A 22,034-nucleotide genomic window follows, 5' to 3' on the forward strand; every position below is an offset into this window, starting at 1 on the left:
GGGGCTAGAAAGGAGAAGAGAAGAAGCAAAGAAAAAAAGTGTACAGTAAGGAAAGACAAGATAACCATACATGGAATTTGAATTTTTCCAGGCCAGAAAGATGGCAAAGAAGATAATGTAAGGTGTATTCATAACCCTCCTTCCTTCTTCATGTTTTCCATGAGAAGCAACTATAAACCAGAGCTCTCGATAGGTTAAATCCACATCTAGTTCCCAAAGCCTTATTAACAGATACATTTACAGCACCGTAATTCTACTCAGTAGTGCGAGATAGACAAATAGGGACCAGAAAGGGAGGAGACTCTAAAAGAAGGTCTTAACCGAGAAAAATCTCTCTAGTTATCAAATTATCTGCAGTCATCTGGAGTCACGTTGGTTTGACTGTCATAGTGAAATATCTAAGTTTTCACACATTTCACCTTCTCAAAGATGGAACACCAACTCGCCTAATTTTAAACAAAACCTGATCATGAGGTGGTCTAAGCTTAAGAAATTTCCTAAAGTATAAGGGATTTTATTTTTGATGATGTCTTTTCAAGAATGACTTTTCTTGATGTTTTTGGCCATCTTGCCTGTTCTTAAAGTTGCATGCATTAACGTTCTTTTATCCATCTCATCGTCACCTCCCACTCTTGAATGGTTAACTGTAACAACAACAGCCTCCGCTCCTTCAGTTCGGATAGGTCTTACACCTTGAACAGAAGCTCCTTCGCGCGGGACAGCATGACGATCGAAGAACTCCTGGTGCCATCCAAAGAGCAGGTATGCGTTCTCTGTCAAATCTTCTTCCGTCGTTAAACTTTCATTTGTACGATGGAATCACGTTCTTTGTCGCATGACAAAAACTCTGTTTCTGCATGTTTGGTTTTGCATTTGTAAGTCTTCCTGTACTGCCAGTGAAAGAAAAAATCAATTGTACCATAAATCGAAATATCCCTCTCTTCTGCATATCAATCGCATCCCACAAAGAGGAACTTAGAAAAGTTCTAGGAAAGGCATGGATACCTTTCTCATTTCTTGGCCAAATCTTGCAGTTTTTAAAAAAGAGAGTTAAGGGAATTCCCTGGCGGTCCGGTGGTTAGGACTCCGCACTCTCACTGCTGAGGGCCCAGGTTCAATCCCTGGCCAGGGAACTAAGATCCCACAAGCTGTGCGGCGAGGCCAAAAATAAATAAATAAAATAAATAAATGCATAAATAAGTAAATAAAAGAGAGGTAATAATAATTGGTAGCTAAAGTTGCTGACATTATCCACATGAAGGTTAGGTTTTGCTCAACAAACTATGTAGGCATGTTGGAATTTGCTGAAATTGTTTTTAGCAAGTTAAAGATTAGATTGGTCATGTTTTAGGTCCCTTAGCTTCAAAGCTGCCTGGGATGGGCCTTCTCAAGGCGTGCCAGTATTTTGCTTTCTACTAGAACCTCTGCTAGGTTCATTTGGTGTTTATGCAATTTCTTCTTTCCGTTAACTGTGGTTGAATAGATACTGGTTTATTACGGGAGGTCTCAGTAACAGAGTCCTGCTGCTTAGGGGCTCAGGATGGGTCATTATTCTAGATACACACAATACCTGATGTTAAATGTGTACAGTCAGGAGCTGGTGATGGATGAAACTGGACCATAAAACTAATTTTGAAGGTGGCCTGTAATATTTAAACAATGTAAATGGTGAAATTATGCTGGACTTATTGATTCACTACATAATGAAGGTAAATTGGGGCAGATGAATAAGTGACGGACACTTATCATCACCAAGTTAGAGGTTAAGCTGCGGGTCGTCACACCTTGAGGGTTCCCATCTGTCTGGAGATGCCGACTTCCAGACACACAGATGTACGTTGTACTTCACAAGGACCCACAATACATATTTTAATGCTTTATACTCTCTGGAACATTCTTAGCAAGCAGGTCTTACAGAGCTGACTGCAGTGACTCTTCAGTGTTTGGTCAAAAAAACACCCTTTGTAGAATGATTATAGGTACATGCCATGGTTTAAATGGGCGTTAGCACCAGAGAAAGCACTTATCTCAAATAATGAAGCTAAGTTCTTGGGTGTAAAGTGTTGCCCAGGTATTGGTTGAGATTTTCTGAAGAACTCTCTGCTTGGTTGGCTGTGGTCATTATCCTAGTTGGGTGATCGTGATCTCTTTATGTTCCCAGTTGAAATGAGATGTTAGTGGATATATTGCTAACACTTACAAGTGTAGAAATACGTGAAATTCTCTGTGCTCTAAGGGAACCCCACAAAACTTACAAAATTGCAAGTGAAAGGAGATTCCTTGAACATTTTGCTATTATGTGATGGAGTAGCAAATTGTCAGCTGACCCTAATTATGGTTTATATTTCTGAATATATACTTGTTTGGGGGGCAAGGGCCTGAAATGGAGGCCGCCACCACCATTATCACCGTGACCTCACCTCCACTGCCACCATCACCTGCACCGCCATCTCCACCACTTTTACCACCATAGTTACACAGCCTCTCAATTTCTGCACATCCACCTTAAAGTAAAATATAAATGCTTGCGATGCTACAAGGCTACAGACAGGCTTCTGAGTGTTCTCACACCGTTACCTGTTAGCTACTGCCGAGACCTACTTACACAGGTAGAATGGCGGGGCAACGTTTACTCAGAATGAAGGATCCGTGAAAAGAAATGAAGGCTAGAGAGAACGTTTGCGGTGAAGCTGATGTTCTTTTGTATAGTTTGTTCCTGCTCCAATTTCAAAAATACCTCTGTGGACACCGCAAACCCTCTGTAGGCCAGTCAGAAGAAAGGAGAGCTTAGGACACCTTGAAAGCTTTACAGATAAATCTTAAGTTGATAACTACAGAAGCAGGAAGCTGCGTTCTTTAATGGCCACAGAGAATCCGTGGTCTGACAGGCATTTCTCGTGGAACGAGCACGTTTAATGAGCACATCACATGACTCCATGATAAATTCACCGGAGACTTGGAAAAAAAGATATGAATATCATAAAGACATTTTAGGGACAGTTGGGGGCATTTGAAAATGTACAAGCTATACTGTTAGGAAATTACTGTTCATTTTCCGAACAGTGATAATAGTATTGAAGCTCTACAGGGAGTATCCCTCTTCCAGGGGTAGGCATGCTGACGTTTTCAGGAGTGAAGTAATCTTTGTCAGCTATTTATTTTCAGATGGTTCAGCCAAAAGTATATGCATGGAGTGAGAGAAGAAAATCAAATATGGCCAAATGTTAATTGTTGAATCTAGGTTGAGTGTATATGAATATTCCTCATACAGCTTTTTCAACTTTTTTATTTTGTATAAAATTAAATTAAATTAAAATAAAAAGAAACTTGGAGGAAAGGGGAAAACAAATTCTGAAAGAGGTGTATTAACTTATTTCATCCCATGTCTCATTTATCATAGAAGAGAGAGAAAAGGCTAATTCCTCAAAAGAGAGGCTTTAAGAGGGAAGAGTCTAGTTACACGGGGCGTGACTCATGAGAAGCATTTACTTCAGAAGTGCGTTTAAACACTTTATGTTAGAATTAAGTGACAAAAAATTATTAGTTGATGTCTATCATGTCTCAGAATCTGCATGGATAAATTTCAAAACGGAGTTTGTCCGCAGTATTGATTTTGTCTGAAAGCATGCAAGAAATCTGAAATATTTAGAATTCCTAAATTTAGCAATGATATATGACTTACTGTCCAATTTAAAACTGCCTTGTCATTGCCCAGTTAAAGTTGCTGTGACAAGAAAAGGTGAAAAATGAATAAAAATTAACTTATCTTTTTTTTTTTTTTTTTAACAAGAGTAGAGTTCACCCATACAAAGCATAGTTGCCTCTTTATTATTCTGCTGCTGATTAATCCGTTTGCACATTAACCACAGTTAAAGTACAGTTGAGATCCAGGGTGGTTAGGCCTGCCACCCCCATGTTCCTAAGAACCTGTGCTGGTTTGAAGGCTGGTGTGGAGACCAGAGGTGTGGAGGCCAGAGCGGGGGAGTAAGGCTGAGAGAAGGAAGCCCATCCCCATTCCTTGCTGGGCCTTAGTCATGATTAGTCTGTAAACTACTTAATTCCCCCATGGATATCAAGAGTTGACTTGTTTGTACTGGGATATTGGATTATCCATGAACTCTGTTTTCCTTTACCTTCCCTTTACCTTGTAATCCAGAATCACCTGTAGATATGCTTCTGAAAATGTGTATGTAAATGAATCATGTCTTGCATTTGTCAGAGGTTTTATTCTTTAAGGCAGTAACGCTCGGCCCCGATTTCTCCCCAGAATCACCCGGAGAACCTTTAAGGACATGACTGTTCAGTTCCTCCTTCCGGGGCCCTGGGGGGCCTTGTCTTGCGGTTTTTAAATGCGCCCAGAGTTGAAAGCCTCTGATTCCTAATCAGAGTTCTTAGTTGAGGGCACACACTGGAATCACCAAGTGGCTCTTGGGAGATGAAGATGTGTACCGAATTGGAGTCTCCCCGGCTGGGTTCTTGGGCACGTGTGTTTTTCAGAGTTCCACGGATGATACTGGGATGCACCTCTAGTTAGGAAGCACTGCCCGAAAGCAACTATGGCCGGGATCTTTTTGTATATTGGTCAGTCAACATCTAATGTATTTGTTTTATAAGCTGAGATTTGTGTGTGTCAGGATGTCTTAGAGTAACATCCGTTGCTCTAAGAAACATTGCTTTCCCAATAGGAGGTAATAAGGAACAGGGTTTACTCGCAACTGAAGCCTGGTTGTCGAGGATGAGTATAATAGACAGGTTCTTTCATTTCTTCTGACACAACTATTGAAAGCAACTGGCTGGTATGGCTCTCGTAATTGGCCGTGTTATGAATCCAGGTCAGCCGGTCCCCATGACATAAATGGAATACTGTTCATTAGATGCCATGGCATCAGGAGATAAGGTGGTGATGCTTGCGGTGATGGTGTTGAAAACAGCTCCTACTATGTGCCAGGCACTATTCTAAGTGTTTTAGAATTAGTACCGAATAGTTTAGAATGAACTCATTTACATTGCACAAAAACCCCTATGAGATCATTTCTCTGCTCCATTAAAAAGATGAAGAAACTGAGGTACAGACAGCTGAAGTAACTCACCCCAGGGGACGCAGCTGGTAAGTGGCAGAATCACTGGCCATATGGCTCTAGGTTGCCTCCTTTTTTAAAAAAATTTTATTGAAGTATAGTTGCTTTACAATGTCGTGTTAATGTCTTCTGTACGGCAGCGTGACTCAGTTATACATGTATGTTTTCACACCACTCCACTCTCTATCTGCATCATTCAGTGTGAGAAGGGAGCCAGCGGAGAACTTCACACTCTGCCCTCCAGGATCTCAGACTTGTTAGTATTCTTAACATGGGGCGGTGCCATCCTCTGTATCCCTTTTTTTAGCATGAAAGATTATATTTAGACACATGTTCTTCATTATGCTTGTTTCTAATTCTAAGTTCTTATTGAATGTGCTTTAAAAGTAACTGACAACAGTTACAGCTTATATTCAGCAGCAAGTTATGAAAATTATGGAGAAAATTATTATACTAAAAATTATGGCATAGAAGCCATCTTTAAAGGAATGGAAATAGTTGACCTTTACATAGATATGAGGTAGAAGGTGTAATAGTGCTCTAAAAATACTGTGCAGGCTACCCAGTTAATTACACTTCCCTTGAATGACCCCACAAGTCATTGGGATGTGTACTGTGGGCAGAAACATTTAATTCAGTATGATTTCTGGCAGTTATTCAAAGATGGGAGAAGAGCAGAAATCACTTAGGGACATGGGTTTTCACCTCCAGACACCCATCCCACTTTCTTTAGGTGGCAGTGACAGGATCTGTTGCTCAAACCCCTACACCCACTCTTTTCTCAGTCAGTGTAGTTTAGAAGGGGCTGAATCCCTCCCTCTTGTCTTCCCCAAGGATGGGCCTCAAATCTGGCCATTCAGAGGATTCCTTGTCCTGGGTTATAGTGATTACATTGAGATAATATATAAAATCTCAGCCAGTCTAATGAGATTTTGTCTAGCCTTCAGGGTTGCTAAGCTGTAAAGGTGATGTAAACCCAAAGCTCCTGGGGATGTAGCATGAAGACGAAGAATTCCTACCATCTTTTGAGCCGCGGCTGGATGCAGCCATGCCTGAAGTTGCACCACCCGGACTTTCCCACTATATAAACCAGTACATTAATCTCAACCTGCCCCCACCCCTGGGGTGTCTTAAGCCAGTTTAATTTGGGCTTCTGTCCTCACTAACATGCTTGCTCTTGGTGGTGGTCAAACCTGGCCTGAACAACCATCTACCAAGGGCAACGTAGAAAGTCTTCTAGAATCTCAAAGTACAGTTCAACCTTGAGATTCTGTTAGTTTATGCTTTCTCTCTAGGAATAAATCTTATTTTAACTAAATAAAAAGAAAATGAGGGAACTCCCTGGCAGTCCAGTGGTTAGAACTCCACGCTTCCACTGCTGGGCTCCCGGGTTTGATCCCTGGTCAGGGAACTAAGATCCCGCAAGCTGCGTGTCACAGCTCAAAAAAAAAAAAGAATAAAGAAAAATAATATATTAAAAAAAAAGAGCTGGGATTTAATAGCCAGCAACCTGGGTGTTTCCCAGCAAAAATGTCTAGAAAGGCATTCTTTACCAGTTGATCACTAAGGAATGAGGATCTTCCATTGCCTTTCAGTTCTGTTGACATACATGCCATGTGTCTACAAAAAGAGAGAAACGGGGCAGCGGCGGGGCCCTGCCCCTCTCTCGTTAGGTTGCTTTCATCTTGCAGACTTCCCTTTTCAGAACAGATTCGCCCACGTGGTTTGTGCCTAAGGGGACTAGTCATGGGGCTTCCAAGGGTGACCAGTTTGGAAGGTGTAACTAAACTAGTGTGTAAACAGTTGCACTGGCTGTTGGGTAACAGTGGAGATCATTCTGGAGCCAGTAGTGGAGGCCTCTTGATAGCCTCTGTGTACCTGGAAGCGGCTGTTACATCGTCCACCCCCTAACTCTTCGCATTTATCTCCCAGTCTAGGATTCCAGATCCTTTGGGTTGGACTTGGTCTTCTGGCAGGCTAAGGATGATCTCATGTATATTTAGTTACATATTGTGCTGTGTACTAATACTTGGTATATTAGCAAGGAATGTGCAAATTGGAGAGTTCTTTGGGAGAAATTCATGTTTATTTTTTCAAGACCCGCCCTTTCGCATGATCTCAGTAATAGAAAAGGAGAAGAATGAACAACTCAAAAGGCTGGTTACGCTAATAATCCTTCCTCCCGTCCCTGCCCACCCCGTTCCACCCCTGCCCGCCCCCTTCCCCCTCCATCGGCAGATTAACTTTCCTATTTCTTTCCTTGAAGCTAATTTCTAAAGGGCTCTCAGGAATGTGCATGGTGGCAGAAGGTCACCAGCCTGAGATTAAAGATTTTCTAGAGATAGTCCCTTGGAAGATAAGCACCTTTGACTACTGACATTTAATATCCTGCTTTTTCCTCTTCAAGGTGCTTTGCCAGCATTACTTAGGTGATCCACTCAACACCTCTCACAGATTGGTCAGCAAGATTACAGATTTTTTTTTTTTTTTAAGGCAGAGAGGTTTGTCTTGTAACTTAAGGTAGTACAGTTCGTGTAGACGTCTTGAGCCGGATGTTGATGTGTTAATGCTCTCAGCTTCTATGCTGACCTTGAGTCACCTTCTCTTGTTGAAGTTAGTAGCTAAATTATCTTGAAACCAATCCGATTTGGAAATCTCCAGAACGCAACTTCATTTTGGTGTGTACTCTGGTCTCAAATAAGTCTTGGGGGTAATAAGAGTTGATTTCAAGAAAAGAAATACTTTAGGGAAAAAAAAGACCTGCTTTAGTAAGCTCTTAATTTGTATTTTATTTTGCTGCTTGAATGAGGTTTTCTTTTATGGAATTTAAGGTATACATGATGTTTTGAAACATGTCTTCATTGTGAAATTATGTCCACGGTCAAGCTAATTAACACATCAGTCACCTCCCATAATTACCATTTTTGGGGGTGCAGTGAGAACGCTTGAGATCTACTCTCTTAGCAAAGTTCAAGTATATAATCCATTTTTATTCATTGCAGTCACCATGCCGTGCATCAGGTTTCCAGAATTTCTTCATCTTATAACTGAAAGTTTGTCCCCTTTGATCCACATCTCCTCTTTTCCTCCACCCCCCAGCCTATGGTAACCACCATTCTATTCTCTGTTACTATGAATTAGACCATTTTTTTCTTTTAAGATGGAATCCATTTCTTAAAAGAATATTTCCAGATAGTCGTTGTGGATGTCCAGATAGACCTACTGTCTGTTTCAGCAGCAGTTTGCCATTTCACTCAGTATCTGCCATAGATCATAATAATTATAATACTCAGGGCAGCACGTGCCATACATTTTATCAAACAGATCATCTCACTCTGTGCTTTCAGCCACCTTATGGACTAGGTATTATCCGTACCACTTCACAGACAAAGAGCCTGGGGCTGAGTGTTTTACTTGTCCATTGTCACATTAGGTGACATTCGGTGGTACAGCTGAGAATAAAACTTAGGTCTGATGGCTGCTTGAACCCATTCTGCTGCTGCCCTAGGCTGCAGTGCCACTCTCATAAGCAAAGTATGGCAGGCCTGAGTGAAGCATATTCAGCTGGAAGAGTCAGTGTTTAGACACGTATTTTGTCACGGCCAAAAGACCACTATTATTTGTTAATCCAGCAGGCTACCCCCTATAGTCTGATAAAACATATGCCATCCTAAAAAGCTATATACGGGGCCGCAGTGTTATATAAATTTAAGAAATAAATTCAATTATAAAACATCTGGGAGTATCAAGATTATTGTTATTATCTGTGATTCTGTTTGCATAGCAATTTAGAATTTTCATGTCACTTTCATATTACTTGGGTCATTCCATTCTTATGGTGAGTTGGGGCAGTTAACATTATCCACCCATTACTCACATGCAGAAATGAGGCTTTTTTCAGTGAGGTTTTTTGACTTGCCAGTCGCTGGGCTATGAAGTGATGCAGCCCACCTCAAACCCAATCATCTGTTCTCTGTCTAGGGGATCTGACACCCACGTGGGTGCCCCTGCCCTGGCCCTGTCCGATGTGTGGCCACAGGCTCAAGTTATCCTTGACAGGGATAACTACGAAAGCCACCGAGTGCTGGGTATCGACTTTGAGAAGCCTTTGCTCCCCTGGGCTCCCAGTCTGGTTACATCATCCAGCTGTTTCCCAACTAGATCGTGTTTACAGTTTTTCAGATGAGATGCACTTCATTCTCCGTGTGACCTGTTGCTGTGAGTTTTACCTGGGGCCGGTAGCATTAGCAATATCAAGACCACCAGTTCATCTGCAGGACCACCTTCTGCCAGGGGTAGCCAAGCGGACAGACAAGGACCTTAACTGGTGTCGTCCAGCACCGGAGGTTGACAGTCAGCAGCCTGGAGAATTAGCTGATACTGGAATTAACTGGATTTCTTTTTCTTTTCCTTGCAAGTACTTTCTTGCCTTCTACCTCTTTTCGTCTGTGCCTGGACATTTATTTCCAGTCCTGGGCATTTGAGTGTGTCCTCACTGGTGAGGCCAGTGTGTACTTGCTCTCCTCTTTTCTCTGATGAACAGGGCTAGCGAGAAGCTATTTTGGGAAAGTATGAACCTCTTGGAGACAGTGATATCATCATTAGTCAGGCTTTGGACTCTATTGAGTAATGTGCATTTTGATTTTAATAGTATCCTTGATATCACTTCCAAGATGAAAAATGATGTGCTTATTCATAATCATTTTTGACTTGGGAGTAAAAGGTCTTCTGAAGTCAGTGTGAACCTTTCCTTAACGTAGTGTTCTACTAAAGCCACGCAGCACTGGGTATTGACTTCGTGTTGTCAAATTTTTCAAGTCTCTCTCTGAACTTCAGTTTCCTCGTTTGTAAAATGGTATAATATTATCTCCCAAGGCTACTCCGTCCTGAAGAGTCAAAGAACAAAGTAATGTAAAAGGCCTAGAATAGTCCCTGACATAGAGTTGACAGAGTAGGTTGCAGTATTGCTGTTAACATAGAAATTTAAATGTTTTTGAGTCAATAAGTAAGACTTAGGCATTTAGAAGGTACGTTCTTCTAACTGAGCGGGCTGTGTTGATTTCATATAGGCATCCTGTATATGTAACTGTAAAGGACCAGTGCTGGCCCTGGAATATATTTGTTTTTGCTCCGCTTTCTCCACAAATTGTCAGGTTTTAACAAATGAGCTCACATAAATAAAAGTTCTTTGAAGAGTAGAAGCAACTGAAAAAAAAAAAAGAAAAATAGAAGCAATTATACATATGTCCGTTGAAAATCCTTTGAAAAGTAGAAACGACCACAGCATGCCAGCCCTGGCCTTGGTGCCAGATTTCTGGTGTACATTCTCACTTAATCTTCCTATCAACCAATCATCAATTTGAAAATGAGGAAACTGAGACTGAGAAAAGTTAAGAGACATTCTAAGGATCATAAAAGCAGTAAGTAATGTTGGGACATCTCCAAGGGGGCTTTTAATAAATAAAGAAAAAGAACAGTCAAAGGCAAAATACCTCCTTTATTCCTGATGGAGGCCAGGTTGAGGGCTGGCTGAGTGTCTGAGCCAAGTGGACCTGGTAACTGAACCCCTGAAGTGAGCAGAACCCCCACCCAGTGGCCAGCCTCAGCGACCCAGGGCAGGCAGCCCCCCTCACGGAGGTCTGTTTAGGGGAGCAGAGGGGGGATGTCTGCCCTCTGTGACCAAGCTCAGGCCCATGAGAGTGAAAACTGGATCTGAGCGGAGCCTTCCCAGCTACCTTTCCCAAATCTACCACTTAGATAAAGAAATCACATTTCCTGAATATAAAGGGACAGGGCGAGGCCCACAGTGACACCATTGAGTTGCCTTTCTAAAATGGAAAACTTAGGAGTGGGAGAGAAGTGCTCTCTATTCACAAATGGCAAAGGCAGTTTTCAAATCCAAGTCTGTGACTCAGCTCTAAAGCCAAGCTTTTCCATTAAGCCCTGGGAGCACTCCTGCTTGCTGTGGGAAGTTTAAGAGCCATCTCGAGTTCATCTTTTTTAACCATCATCACACGTAGTGACCTGTTGATCATGTTAAATGTCTATTGGTTCAGTAACCAAACGGAAGAAGAGCTTTTCCTGGTACCACGGTACCATGCACAATGACGTGTCAGAACATCTTGAAATTCATATTGTTGACTAAAATAAGTAAGCAGTTCAAACGGCACATTTCTGTTTTAAGTAAACATTCGTCTGTAGAAAAAAGTGTTCAGGGACAGGTAGCTTGCAAATGAAGCGACCACTTCATCTCTATAAAAATCATAGGCTCAGATGAAGTGCCTTATTTTTGTGTTTCAGTGGATGCATCGTAGGAAGAGCATTTTATTTGTCTGTATTTAGGTTATTAAAATTGCTAGGCCTGCCCATAAGCCTCTGCAAAACTCTACGGAAAGAAAGAAAAACTGGGACAAATATCGGGACACATGGCTCATTGTTTTGAACAAGTCTTTTAATTGATTATACATTTGCTCATTTGTGTTATGACAAAGTTCCTGTGAGTGACTTAGGAGGTGTGAGAGTCGGGGAGTTAGGAAGGAGTCAAAGGGATCCCCATGGGCTGGCACACCCCAGCCTCGATAAATATTACATGACGGCGGTCATACCTTTTTGTGGGATACAATTCATTGTTTCAATAATTAATGTCGCCAGTGCATGTTTCTAAGCGTACCAAAGGTAAATAATTTACTGTAATTACCAAAGAGGAGTGCTATTATTTATTTCTTAGAACTTGAAAAAAACACGGGTCTTTTGGAAAATAACCTTAGGGCTGCCCCAAATGGAGGAATTGTAGTTTGCTAAAAAATAAAGTAAGCAGCACCACCTACTTTATATTAAATATTTTGCCCCACTCTGAAGGTGGGTTGGTTGGGGTGTTTAAAAGTCAGTAAAATTGGTAAATGAGGCCAGACGAAAACCAACACCTAATCTTTGGTTAACCCATTAAGAATTTGGGAACTTTCTGAAGTGATCTGTTCATCTTCAGGGGTTAGGACCCTAGTTCTGTAAACGCTTATTAACACCATTGATCGCATAGCCATCCACCAGATGTGTCCTCTCTCACTGAATGCACAGACGGCTGCTCCTCATTCGTTTTTGCATTTTCCTAGGATCTAGGTAGGACAGTGACTTATACACACAAGCGCTCTGCAAATTATTGTTCAATTTGATTCCAGGGCTATTTTTTTAATCTTTGTAATTCACAGTAATTTTTAAAATTCAAGTTTTCTTATTATGAACCTTACACACACAAATAAAAAGTCATCACCTATTTATTTATAACTTAGACGGAACCCTGTGGAGATTTTCCCCTCAGCTGGCCTAGATTTATGCAACCTGTGAGCTATAGCTCAATCTAAAACCGTGACTAAGCTGATAGCAAGCAGGAAAGATCTTTTTGGAGTAGCATCTTCAAGGAAAGGTCCAAGCGGCGTGGAAATGAATGTGTTAAAGTCGCTCCGACTGGATTAAGGGTCTCCTGGCCAGCGAGCATCTTCCCTTTGTCTCAGCGGGCCCCCAGCTGGCAGACGGGCTCACAATTTACTTTCAAATATCTTGGCCTGGCCATAGGATCTGGTGTTTAAAAGGAAAGAGGCACATGAAGATTTCCCCTGTCTGCAACACTCTGGGCAAAGAATATTCTTTGCCGGGTGATCTTTGGCTGTTGCAACACGTGAGAATTAACCATTCAAATAAAGGTCCTTCTCCATTTGGGAAAAAAAAAAAAAAAGTCATGTTCTTTTACAAGACATACTCAATAGGATTACAAAAAGAATCCCCATATACACCTTCAGCCCCCAACTTCTCCTCTCCAGAGACAACTGCTCGGGGTACCTTTTGATGACTGAGTACGAAGCTTACGGGATGCCCTCTGCGTGGTTGAGGGCTTAGCATCTGTGATTTCCGCTTAAGTAATAAGTCTGGGACATTTCACTGGAAAATCCCAGAGAAGACTCCCCATTTTCTGCCTCAAGGCTCTGTCCCTAACTGTCTGTCTGGGAGACCAGTAAAGGTAGAAGGCTGGGTCTGAACATTCATTACATAAACTTTCAATTAATCTCCATTTTCATTATGGTGCCTCTGACCTGCTAATCTTCTGCCTCTGGTCTCTGTGCCTCTAGATTTCTGCCAAGGTTGATGGGGGGTGAGTTATTTGGCAACTGATAAATCAGTGAGGGGATTATGGAGATCGGATCACTCTTTAGAGAGACTTTCAACCAATCCTTGTTTTTCTGCTGATGTCTTCTCTTATTCTCTTTGCCTGTGTGTGTGTGTGTGTGTGTGTGTGTGAGTGTGAATTCTTGACTGTCATTTTACTGGGGTTTCAGTAGAAAGCAGATCTTTAGAAGGACGAAAATTGAGATTGATTTCGTTTTTGGTGTGTGAGCCAATATCTTTCATCAGATTTGGAACATCTTAGCCATTCTCTCTTCAAACATAGCCCCTACCTTATTCTCCTCTTCTACTTCCAAGAGTCCAATTACACACTCGTTAAAACCTTTCACTGTGTTCTACGTCTCATACTATTTTCTGTATTTTCCATTCTTTAAAAAAGTCTACCCTTGACATATACTCACCACTATATTTAAAATGGATAACCAGCAAGGACCTACTGTAGAGCACAGAGAACTCTGCTCAGTATTCTGTAGCAACCTAAATGGGAAAAGAATTTGAAAAAGAATGGATATATGTATACGTATAACTGAATCACTTTGCCGTACACCTGAAACTATCACAACATTGTTAATCAACTATAGTCCAATATAAAATAAAAATTTTTTAAAATATACCCTTCATTTTGTATATTTTTCCATTAACACTTCCCATATATTAACCCTGTTTCCTATTGTGTTTAAGAACTGACATTATACTTAGAACTGAACAAAGGCCCATTTGATTTTCTTACGTATATTCCAGTCCTCTGTTGAATCATCCACCTTTTAATTTCTTTTCTCTATCTTTTTTCCTATTTTCTTAAACATACTAATCATAGTTATTATGATAACTATAATCAAAGTTCTTATTAACTTCCTTCAAAATGTAGGATGACTTGGGAGTCTATTTATAGTATCTGGGTTTGTTGTTGTTTTTTTTTTTTTTTCTGTTTTTGTTCGTGTGCTCTGGCCATGCTTGGCAGTTTTTCATTGCATGCTGGACATGATGTATAAAAACAAGTTTGTAGACACGACACACCCAGTGATGATAATATTCCTTCAAAGAGGATTCACCATCCCTCTGCTAGGCAAAGAGTGGTGGCTGATTTTTCTCATCCAATCAAGATTTTGCTGAAATGAGGCTGGTTCGCAGCCCTGGTAAATCTCAGGCTACCTCTGGTCTGTCCCTGGCCCTTCAGGGTCCTTATTTGAAATTCTGGTATGATCTTTGGGTCCCCTCCCCTTCCAAGTCTCACACTCTAAATCTTTTTCTCATGAAACTGCCCAAAAGCTCTGTTATGCCTTTCAGAGATTTTCTAGTTAGTTTTTTAGCTTCCTGTTCTGCACAGCTCCAGAATTTATTTATTTATTTTAAAATTTATTTTATTTATTTATTTATTTATTTTTCACCAATTTTGTTATTTCTCAACTTGTTTATAACGTTTTAGTTGCCGTTCATAGTTGTTTGGTTTTTTTCCCTTTTTTTTTTTTAATCAGTCATCAATTTTATACACATCAGTGTATACATGTCAATCCCAATCGCCCAATTCAGCACACCACCATCCCCACCCCACCGTGGTTTTCCCCCCTTGGTGTCCATACATTTGTTCTCTACATCTGTGTCTCAACTTCTGCCCTGCAAACCGCTTCATCTGTACCATTTTTCTAGGTTCCACATACATGCATTAATATATGATATTTGTTTTTCTCTTTCTGACTTACTTCACTCTGTATGACAGTCTCTAGATCCATCCACGTCTCAACAAATGACTCAATTTCGTTCCTTTTATGGCTGAGTAATATTCCATTGTATATATGTACCACAACTTCTTTATCCATTCGTCTGTCGATGGGCATTTAGGTTGCTTCCATGACCTGGCTATTGTAAATAGTGCTGCAGTGAACATTGGGGTGCATGTGTCTTTCTGAATTACGGTTTTCTCTGGGTATATGCCCAGTAGTGGGATTGCTGGATCATATGGTAATTCTATTTTTAGTTTTTTAAGGAACCTCCATATTGTTCTCCATAGTGGCTGTATCAATTTACATTCCCACCAACAGTGCAAGAGGGTTCCCTTTTCTCCACACTCTCTCCAGCATTTGTTGTTTGTAGATTTTCTGATGAATGCCCATTCTAACTGGTGTGAGGTGATACCTCATTGTAGTTTTGATTTGCATTTCTCTAATAATTAGTGATGTTGAGCAGCTTTTCATGTGCTTCTTGACCATCTGTATGTCTTCTTTGGAGAAATGTCTATTTAGGTCTTCTGCTCATTTTTGGATTGGGTTGTTTGTTTCTTTAATATTGAGCTGCATGAGCTGTTTATGTATTTTGGAGATTAATCCTTTGTCCGTTGATTCGTTTGCAAATATTTTCTCCCATTCTGAGGGTTGTCTTTTCGTCTTGTTTATGGTTTCCTTTGCTGTGCAAAAGCTTTGAAGTTTCATTAGGTCCCATTTGTTTATTTTTGTTTTTATTTCCATTACTCTAGGAGGTGGATCAAAAAAGATCTTGCTGTGATTTCTGTCAAAGAGTGTTCTTTCTATGTTTTCCTCTAAGAGTTTTATAGTGTCCCGTCTTACATTTAGGTCTCTAATCCATTTTGAGTTTATTTTTGTGTATGGTGTTAGGGAGTGTTCTAATTTCATTCTTTTCCATGTAGCTGTCCAGTTTTCCCAGCACCACTTATTGAAGAGACTGTCTTTTCTCCATTGTATATCTTTGCCTCCTTTGTCATACATTAGTTGACCATAGGTGCGTGCGTTTATCTCTGGGCTTTCTATCTTGTTCCATTGATTTATGTTTCTGTTTTTGTGCCAGTACCATATTGTCTTGATTACTGTAGCTTTGTAGTATAGTCTGAAGTCAGGGAGTCTGATTCCTCCAGCTCCGTTTTTTTCCCTCAAGACTGCTTTGGCTATTCGGGGTCTTTTGTGTCTCCATACAAATTTTAAGATGATTTGTTCTAGTTCCATAAAAAATGCCATCGGTAATTTGATAGGGATTGCATTGAATCTGTAGATTGCTTTGGGTAGTATAGTCATTTTCACAATATTGATTCTTCCAATGCAAGAACATGGTATATCTCTCCATCTGTTGGTATCATCTTTAATTTCTTTCATCAGTGTCTTATAGTTTTCTGCATATAGGTCTTTTGTCTCCCTAGGTAGGTTTATTCCTAGGTATTTTATTCTTTTTGTTGCAATGGTAAAAGGGAGTGTTTCCATAATTTCTCTTTCAGCTTTTTCATCATTAGTGTATAGGAATGCAAGAGATTTCTGTGCATTAATTTTGTATCCTGCAACTTTACCAAATTCATTGATTAGCTCTAGTAGTTTTCTGGTGGCATTTTTAGGATTCTCTATGTATAGTATCATGTCATCTGCAAACAGTGACAGTTTTACTTCTTCTTTTCCAATTTGTATTCCTTTTATTTCTTTTTCTTCTCTGATTGCCGAGGCTAGGACTTCCAAGACTATGCTGAATAATAGTGGTGAGAGTGGACATGCTTGTCTCGTTCCTGATCTTAGAGGAAATGCTTTCAGTTTTTCACCGTTGAGAATGATGTTTGCTGTGGGTTTGTCATATATGGCCTTTATTATGTTGAGGTAGGTTCCCTCTATGCCCACTTTCTGGAGAGTTTTTAATCATAAATGGGTGTTGAATTTTGTCAAAAGCTTTTTCTGCATCTATTGAGATGATCATATGGTTTTTTTTCTTCAATTTGTTAATATGGTGTATCATATTGATTGATTTGCGTATATTGAAGAATCCTTGCATCCCTGGGATAAATCCCACTTGATTGTGGTGTATGATCCTTTTAATGTGTTGTTGGATTCTGTTTGCTAGTATTTTGTTGAGGATTTTTACATCTATATTCATCAGTGATATTGGTCTGTAATTTTCTTTTTTTGTAGTATCTTTCTCTGGTTTTGGTATCAGGGTGATGGTGGCCTCATAGAATGAGTTTGGGGGTGTTCCTTCCTCTGCAATTTTTTGGAAGAGTTTGAGAAGGATGGGTGTTAGCTTTTCTCTAAATGTTTGGTAGAATTCACCTGTGAAGCCATCTGGTCCTGGACTTTTGTTTGTTGGAAGATTTTTAATCACAGTTTCAATTTCATTCCTTGTGATTGGTCTGTTCATATTTTCTGTTTCTTCCTGGTTCAGTCTTGGAAGGTTATACCTTTCTAAGAATTTGTCCATTTCTTCCAGGTTGTCCATTTTATTGGCAAAGAGTTGCTTGTAGTAGTCTCTTAGGACGCTTTGTATTTCTGCGGTGTCTGTTGTAACTTCTCCTTTTTCATTTCTAATTTTATTGATTTGAGTCCTCTCCCTCTTTTTCTTGATGAGTCTGGCTAATGGCTTATCAATTTTGTTTATCTTCTCAAAGAACCAGCTTTTAGTTTTATTGATCTTTGCTATTGTTTTCTTTGTTTCTGTTTCATTTATTTCCGCTCTGATCTTTATGATTTCTTTCCTTCTGCTAACTTTGGGTTTTGTTTGTTCTTCTTTCTCTAGTTCCTTTAGGTGTAAGGTTAGATTATTTACTAGAGATTTTTCTTGTTTCTTGATGTAGGCTTGTGTAGCTATAAACTTCCCTCTTAGAACTGCTTTTGCTGCATCCCATAGGTTTTGGATCATCGTATTTTCATTGTCATTTGTCTCTAGGTATTTTTTGATTTCCTCTTTGACTTCTTCAGTGACCTCTTGGTTATTTAGTAATGTATTGTTCAGCCTCCATGTATTTGTGCTTTTCACGTCTTTTTCCCTGTAATTCATTTCTAATCTCATAGCATTGTGGTCAGAAAAGATGCTTGATATGATTTCAATTTTCTTAAATTTACTGAGGCTTGATTTGTGACCCAAGATGTGATCTGTCCTGGAGAATGTTCCGTGCACACTTGAGAAGAAATTGTACTCTGCTGTTTTTGGATGGAATGTCCTATAAATATCCACTAAATCTATCTGGTCTATTGTGTCATTTAAAGCTTCTGTTTCCTTATTTATTTTCATTTTGGATGATCTGTCCATTGGTGTAAGTGAGGTGTTAAAGTCCCCCACTATTATTGTGTTACTGTCAATTTCCTCTTTTATAGCTGTTAGCAGTTGCCTTATGTATTGAGGTGCTCCTGTGTTTGGTGCATATATATGTATAATTGTTATATCTTCTCCTTGGATTGATCCCTTGATCATTATGTAGTGTCCTTCCTTGTCTCTTATAACATTCTTTATTTTAAAGTCTATTTTATCTGATATGAGTATAGCCACTCCAGCTTTCTTGTCTGTCTTTCTGTGAATGTGGTTTTACTTCCACAGGCTGCAGGATTGTAGTTTTTCTTGCTTCTGCTGTCTGCCCTCTGGTGGTTGAGGCTATCGGAGAGGCTTGATGGGAGGCTCTGGTGGTGGGTAGAGCTGACTGTTGCTGTGTGTTGATGTTATTAATGGGTGCTTTACCAGTGCTCATTGATTGATCAAACTGAAGACACCTGCTAGTGTTGGAGGGTCTCCTGCAGAGGCGGGAGCTGGCTGTGGCTCACTGCGGGGACAAGGACACTGGCAGCAGAAGTTCTGGGAAGTATTCCTTGGCGTGAGCCCTCCCAGAGTCCGCCATTTGCCCCACCAAAGAGCCTGTAGCCTTTTATTTATTTATTTATTTTAATTTTTGCCTGTGTTGGGTCTTTGTTGCTGCACTCAGGTTTTCTCTAGTTACAGCGAGCGGGGGCTACTCTTCGTTTCGGTGCCTGGGCTTCTCATTGTGGTGGCTTCTCTTGTTGTGGAGCGTGGGCTCTAGATGCGCGGGCTTCAGTAGTTGTGGCTCGTGGGCTCAGTAGTTGTGGCTCGCGGGCTTAGTTGCTCCGTGGCATGTGGGATCTTCCCGGACCAGGGCTTGAACCCGTGTCCCCTGCACTGACAGGCAGATTCTTAACCACTGGGCCACCAGGGAAGCCCCAGCCCCAGAATTTAGCAAATGTTCTGAACAGAAATCTGTAGCATGCTTGAGGCCACCCAAATCTCCACCAAAACTCCCTTGGTTTTTCTGTTCCCCAGCAGGTAGCCCCTGTAGGCACAAAACCCAAATTCTGTCTGCACTGGTAATTGACAAATGCCCCCAAGATAAAAATGGCAACAAAAAGCTCACCTCTTCCAGGTAACCACCTCTCCAAATATAGCTCCTCAGTTTTGCACCTCAGTTGTTCTCTGCTGCCCGCAGAGATGATTTCTACACTTACCTGTTGTGCTTAGCACAGCACTAGGCTGCTGCTGGCTTCTCTACCCCACTTGGAAACAGAAGTCATCAAGCTTGAATTTTTTTATTTTTATTTTGAGATTCGGAAAAGAAATTTACAATTGTCAGATTAATTTAGAGATTGTTGAAGTACTTAAAATCATGGTTAGCATTACTTCTGTGATATTCCTTGTGCCATGCCAGTTACTCAAGATGGTTTCTTAAAAGACTGAAATAATACAGTGTATCAATAAACGTCATTTCTAATTCTTGAAACTTCAATGTATACCTGTGGAGGAATGTACAGTCAGGCCCATGGATGCAGAGGGCCAATGACATTAGTTATTTTATATAAGGTACTTGAGCATCTCCGGATTTTGGTATCCACAGGGATGGGTGGGTGGGGGGTGTCCTGGAACTGATCACCCGAGGATACTAAGGGACAACTGTAAAAAATATATATATATATGCTTATTTTGAATTTTAGACTATCTGGACTGTGGAGACATACAGGTGTATTTTGTACGTACAGAGAAACCACTGTCTTGGATGGGTTGTTGACACAATATATCGTTTTATATTTCAGCATCTAACATTCACAAGAGAATTTGATTCAGATTCTCTTAGACATTACAGCTGGGCTGCAGACACCTTGGACAATGTCAATCTTGTCTCAAGTCCTGTTCATTCCGGGTAAGTAACCAAAAAGTCACTTTTCCTATTAAATTAACATTGCACTTACTATTTGCAGTTATAAATTCATATTGACAAGCTTCACATGTATGAGATATTGATCTTCTAAAGGACTTCATTAGTGACTATATGTGGCATATATTTGTAAATCATTAGTAAATATTTTTTCTAAACAAATCTGCATATCTATTTTTATTGGTAAAAGCACCATGTTAGAAAGGAAATTAATAAAAGTATTGGCGCATAACAATTTCCTGGCTATTCTGGCACTACTTTTAGATCTCTAATTTTCCTTTTCAATAAAAAAAAATTTAATATAGTCATTTCTCTTAATTTTACTTTATTAAAGTGAAGTTTTTTTCTGAGTATCTGATTTTCCTGAAATAAAATTATAATGAAGTTGTATTAAATTAAAATTTTTTTTAAATAAATGAAGTTTTAAAAAGAAAAGAAAAAGTGAATGTACCAACGTGTGTACCCTGGAAGTGCTATAGTAAAAACCACATCAAACAGGCTCCTTGTTGCTGCCCTGTTAGTCAGCAAAATTTGAGGCAGGCAGCTAAAAGGTGACCTGCTTCAACTGCTGAATTGATAATTATTGTATTTTTAGATATTGGATTCTTAGCCTATTATAGGTAATTAAACTTGGGATAATTGATTCACATACAAATGGAATCGAAATAATTCATTAAGATGATGAAAATTTCAAAGTATTTTCACCTCTGAAATTGACATTTAGGACATAAATTAGTGGTGATCCAGGACAAGTGCAGATTCAATTTATTTAATTCTGAATTAAATAAATTAACAGTATTAACATTTGTGAAGTGCCTTATATATTTTATGAAGTATTTTTTGCTGCTTTCAATTACAATAAATTGTAATGGCTAACCTACCTAGTGCTTTTCATGTATCTGGCATTGTGCTAAATCTTTTACATGTATTATCTTATTTAATATTTATTTGAACCTTAAAATGACACTGAGATAGGCTTTACTCATTATCCCCATTTTACAGAGGACAAGTCCTAGACTCCGAGTAATGTTGCAGGTTAAAGTATTCTTACACAATTGTGGCTTGTAACACCACAATTGTGAAAAACAAGTCACTGCAATGTCATTTAAATGGAAATAATTCACATGAAAGTGCTTTATAAACTATAAACTACATGGTGGTCTTTGAATCATTAATATTGCATTTCTTTAATTCAGTTAGAAAAAGCTTTAATTATAGTAATATTACATTTTAAACTGCTTTAAATAGTTACACAATTTATAGTAGATGTATTTGGGTCTAAAATTGCAAAAGCAAAAAACAGAGCAAAAAAAAAAGTTGAGAAGGAAAATATAAAACACCCAGAATACATTCATTAAGTGGGCAAACATACTGAAGAGTTTTTTGAACCAAACTTGGTGAATTGCCACCATGTGACAAAAATCTAGAACCAGCACTTTGTATTCTACATAGGAAAGAAAAGCACTAGGGTTTAATTTAGTAAATTGAGAAGTTGAGGGATCACAGGATAATAAAATCAGAAATGAGCTTTCCCCTGCACTGAGGCAGTGTAGTATTTGAATATGCAACTAATCTCTCCTTCCCCTTGAATTCACTGAAGACAGTAGACTTTTGCAGGAAAGGAAAAGTAATGGCAGCTAGTTGGGCTTATTTGAAAAGGAAAATATACACTTGGTATACACTTGGAAATAGTTCACTAATGCCAGGTCTATGGTGTAGCTTATATATAGCCATTTAAGGCAAATCTTTTTCCAAGTTGTCCCACAAATGCCAAATGCCTTGGTTTCATTTTCTGATGGTTTTTATTTTTCCTTTGCTTATCATTGACATTTTCTGTTGCTTGCTTCTAATTATCTTACATTAATTTT

General features: G+C 39.6%; 1 protein-coding gene across 1 annotated transcript in view; it reads left to right on the plus strand.

Annotated features, from left to right (window-relative positions):
- The window catches only part of ANK3 (ankyrin 3), a 342,898-nt gene that overhangs the window by 242,507 nt on the left and 78,357 nt on the right, over window positions 1-22,034 (plus strand). Inside the window, exons 25-26 of the mRNA XM_082424963.1 lie at window positions 660-762; window positions 20,045-20,151. Of these exons, the coding sequence (XP_082281089.1) occupies window positions 660-762; window positions 20,045-20,151 (210 nt within the window). The remainder of the gene's footprint in view (window positions 1-659; window positions 763-20,044; window positions 20,152-22,034) is intronic.

The sequence above is a fragment of the Balaenoptera physalus genome (genome assembly GCF_965194825.1).
Source record: "Balaenoptera physalus genome assembly, chromosome: 14".
In the NCBI taxonomy this organism is placed as follows: Eukaryota; Metazoa; Chordata; class Mammalia; order Artiodactyla; family Balaenopteridae; genus Balaenoptera; species Balaenoptera physalus.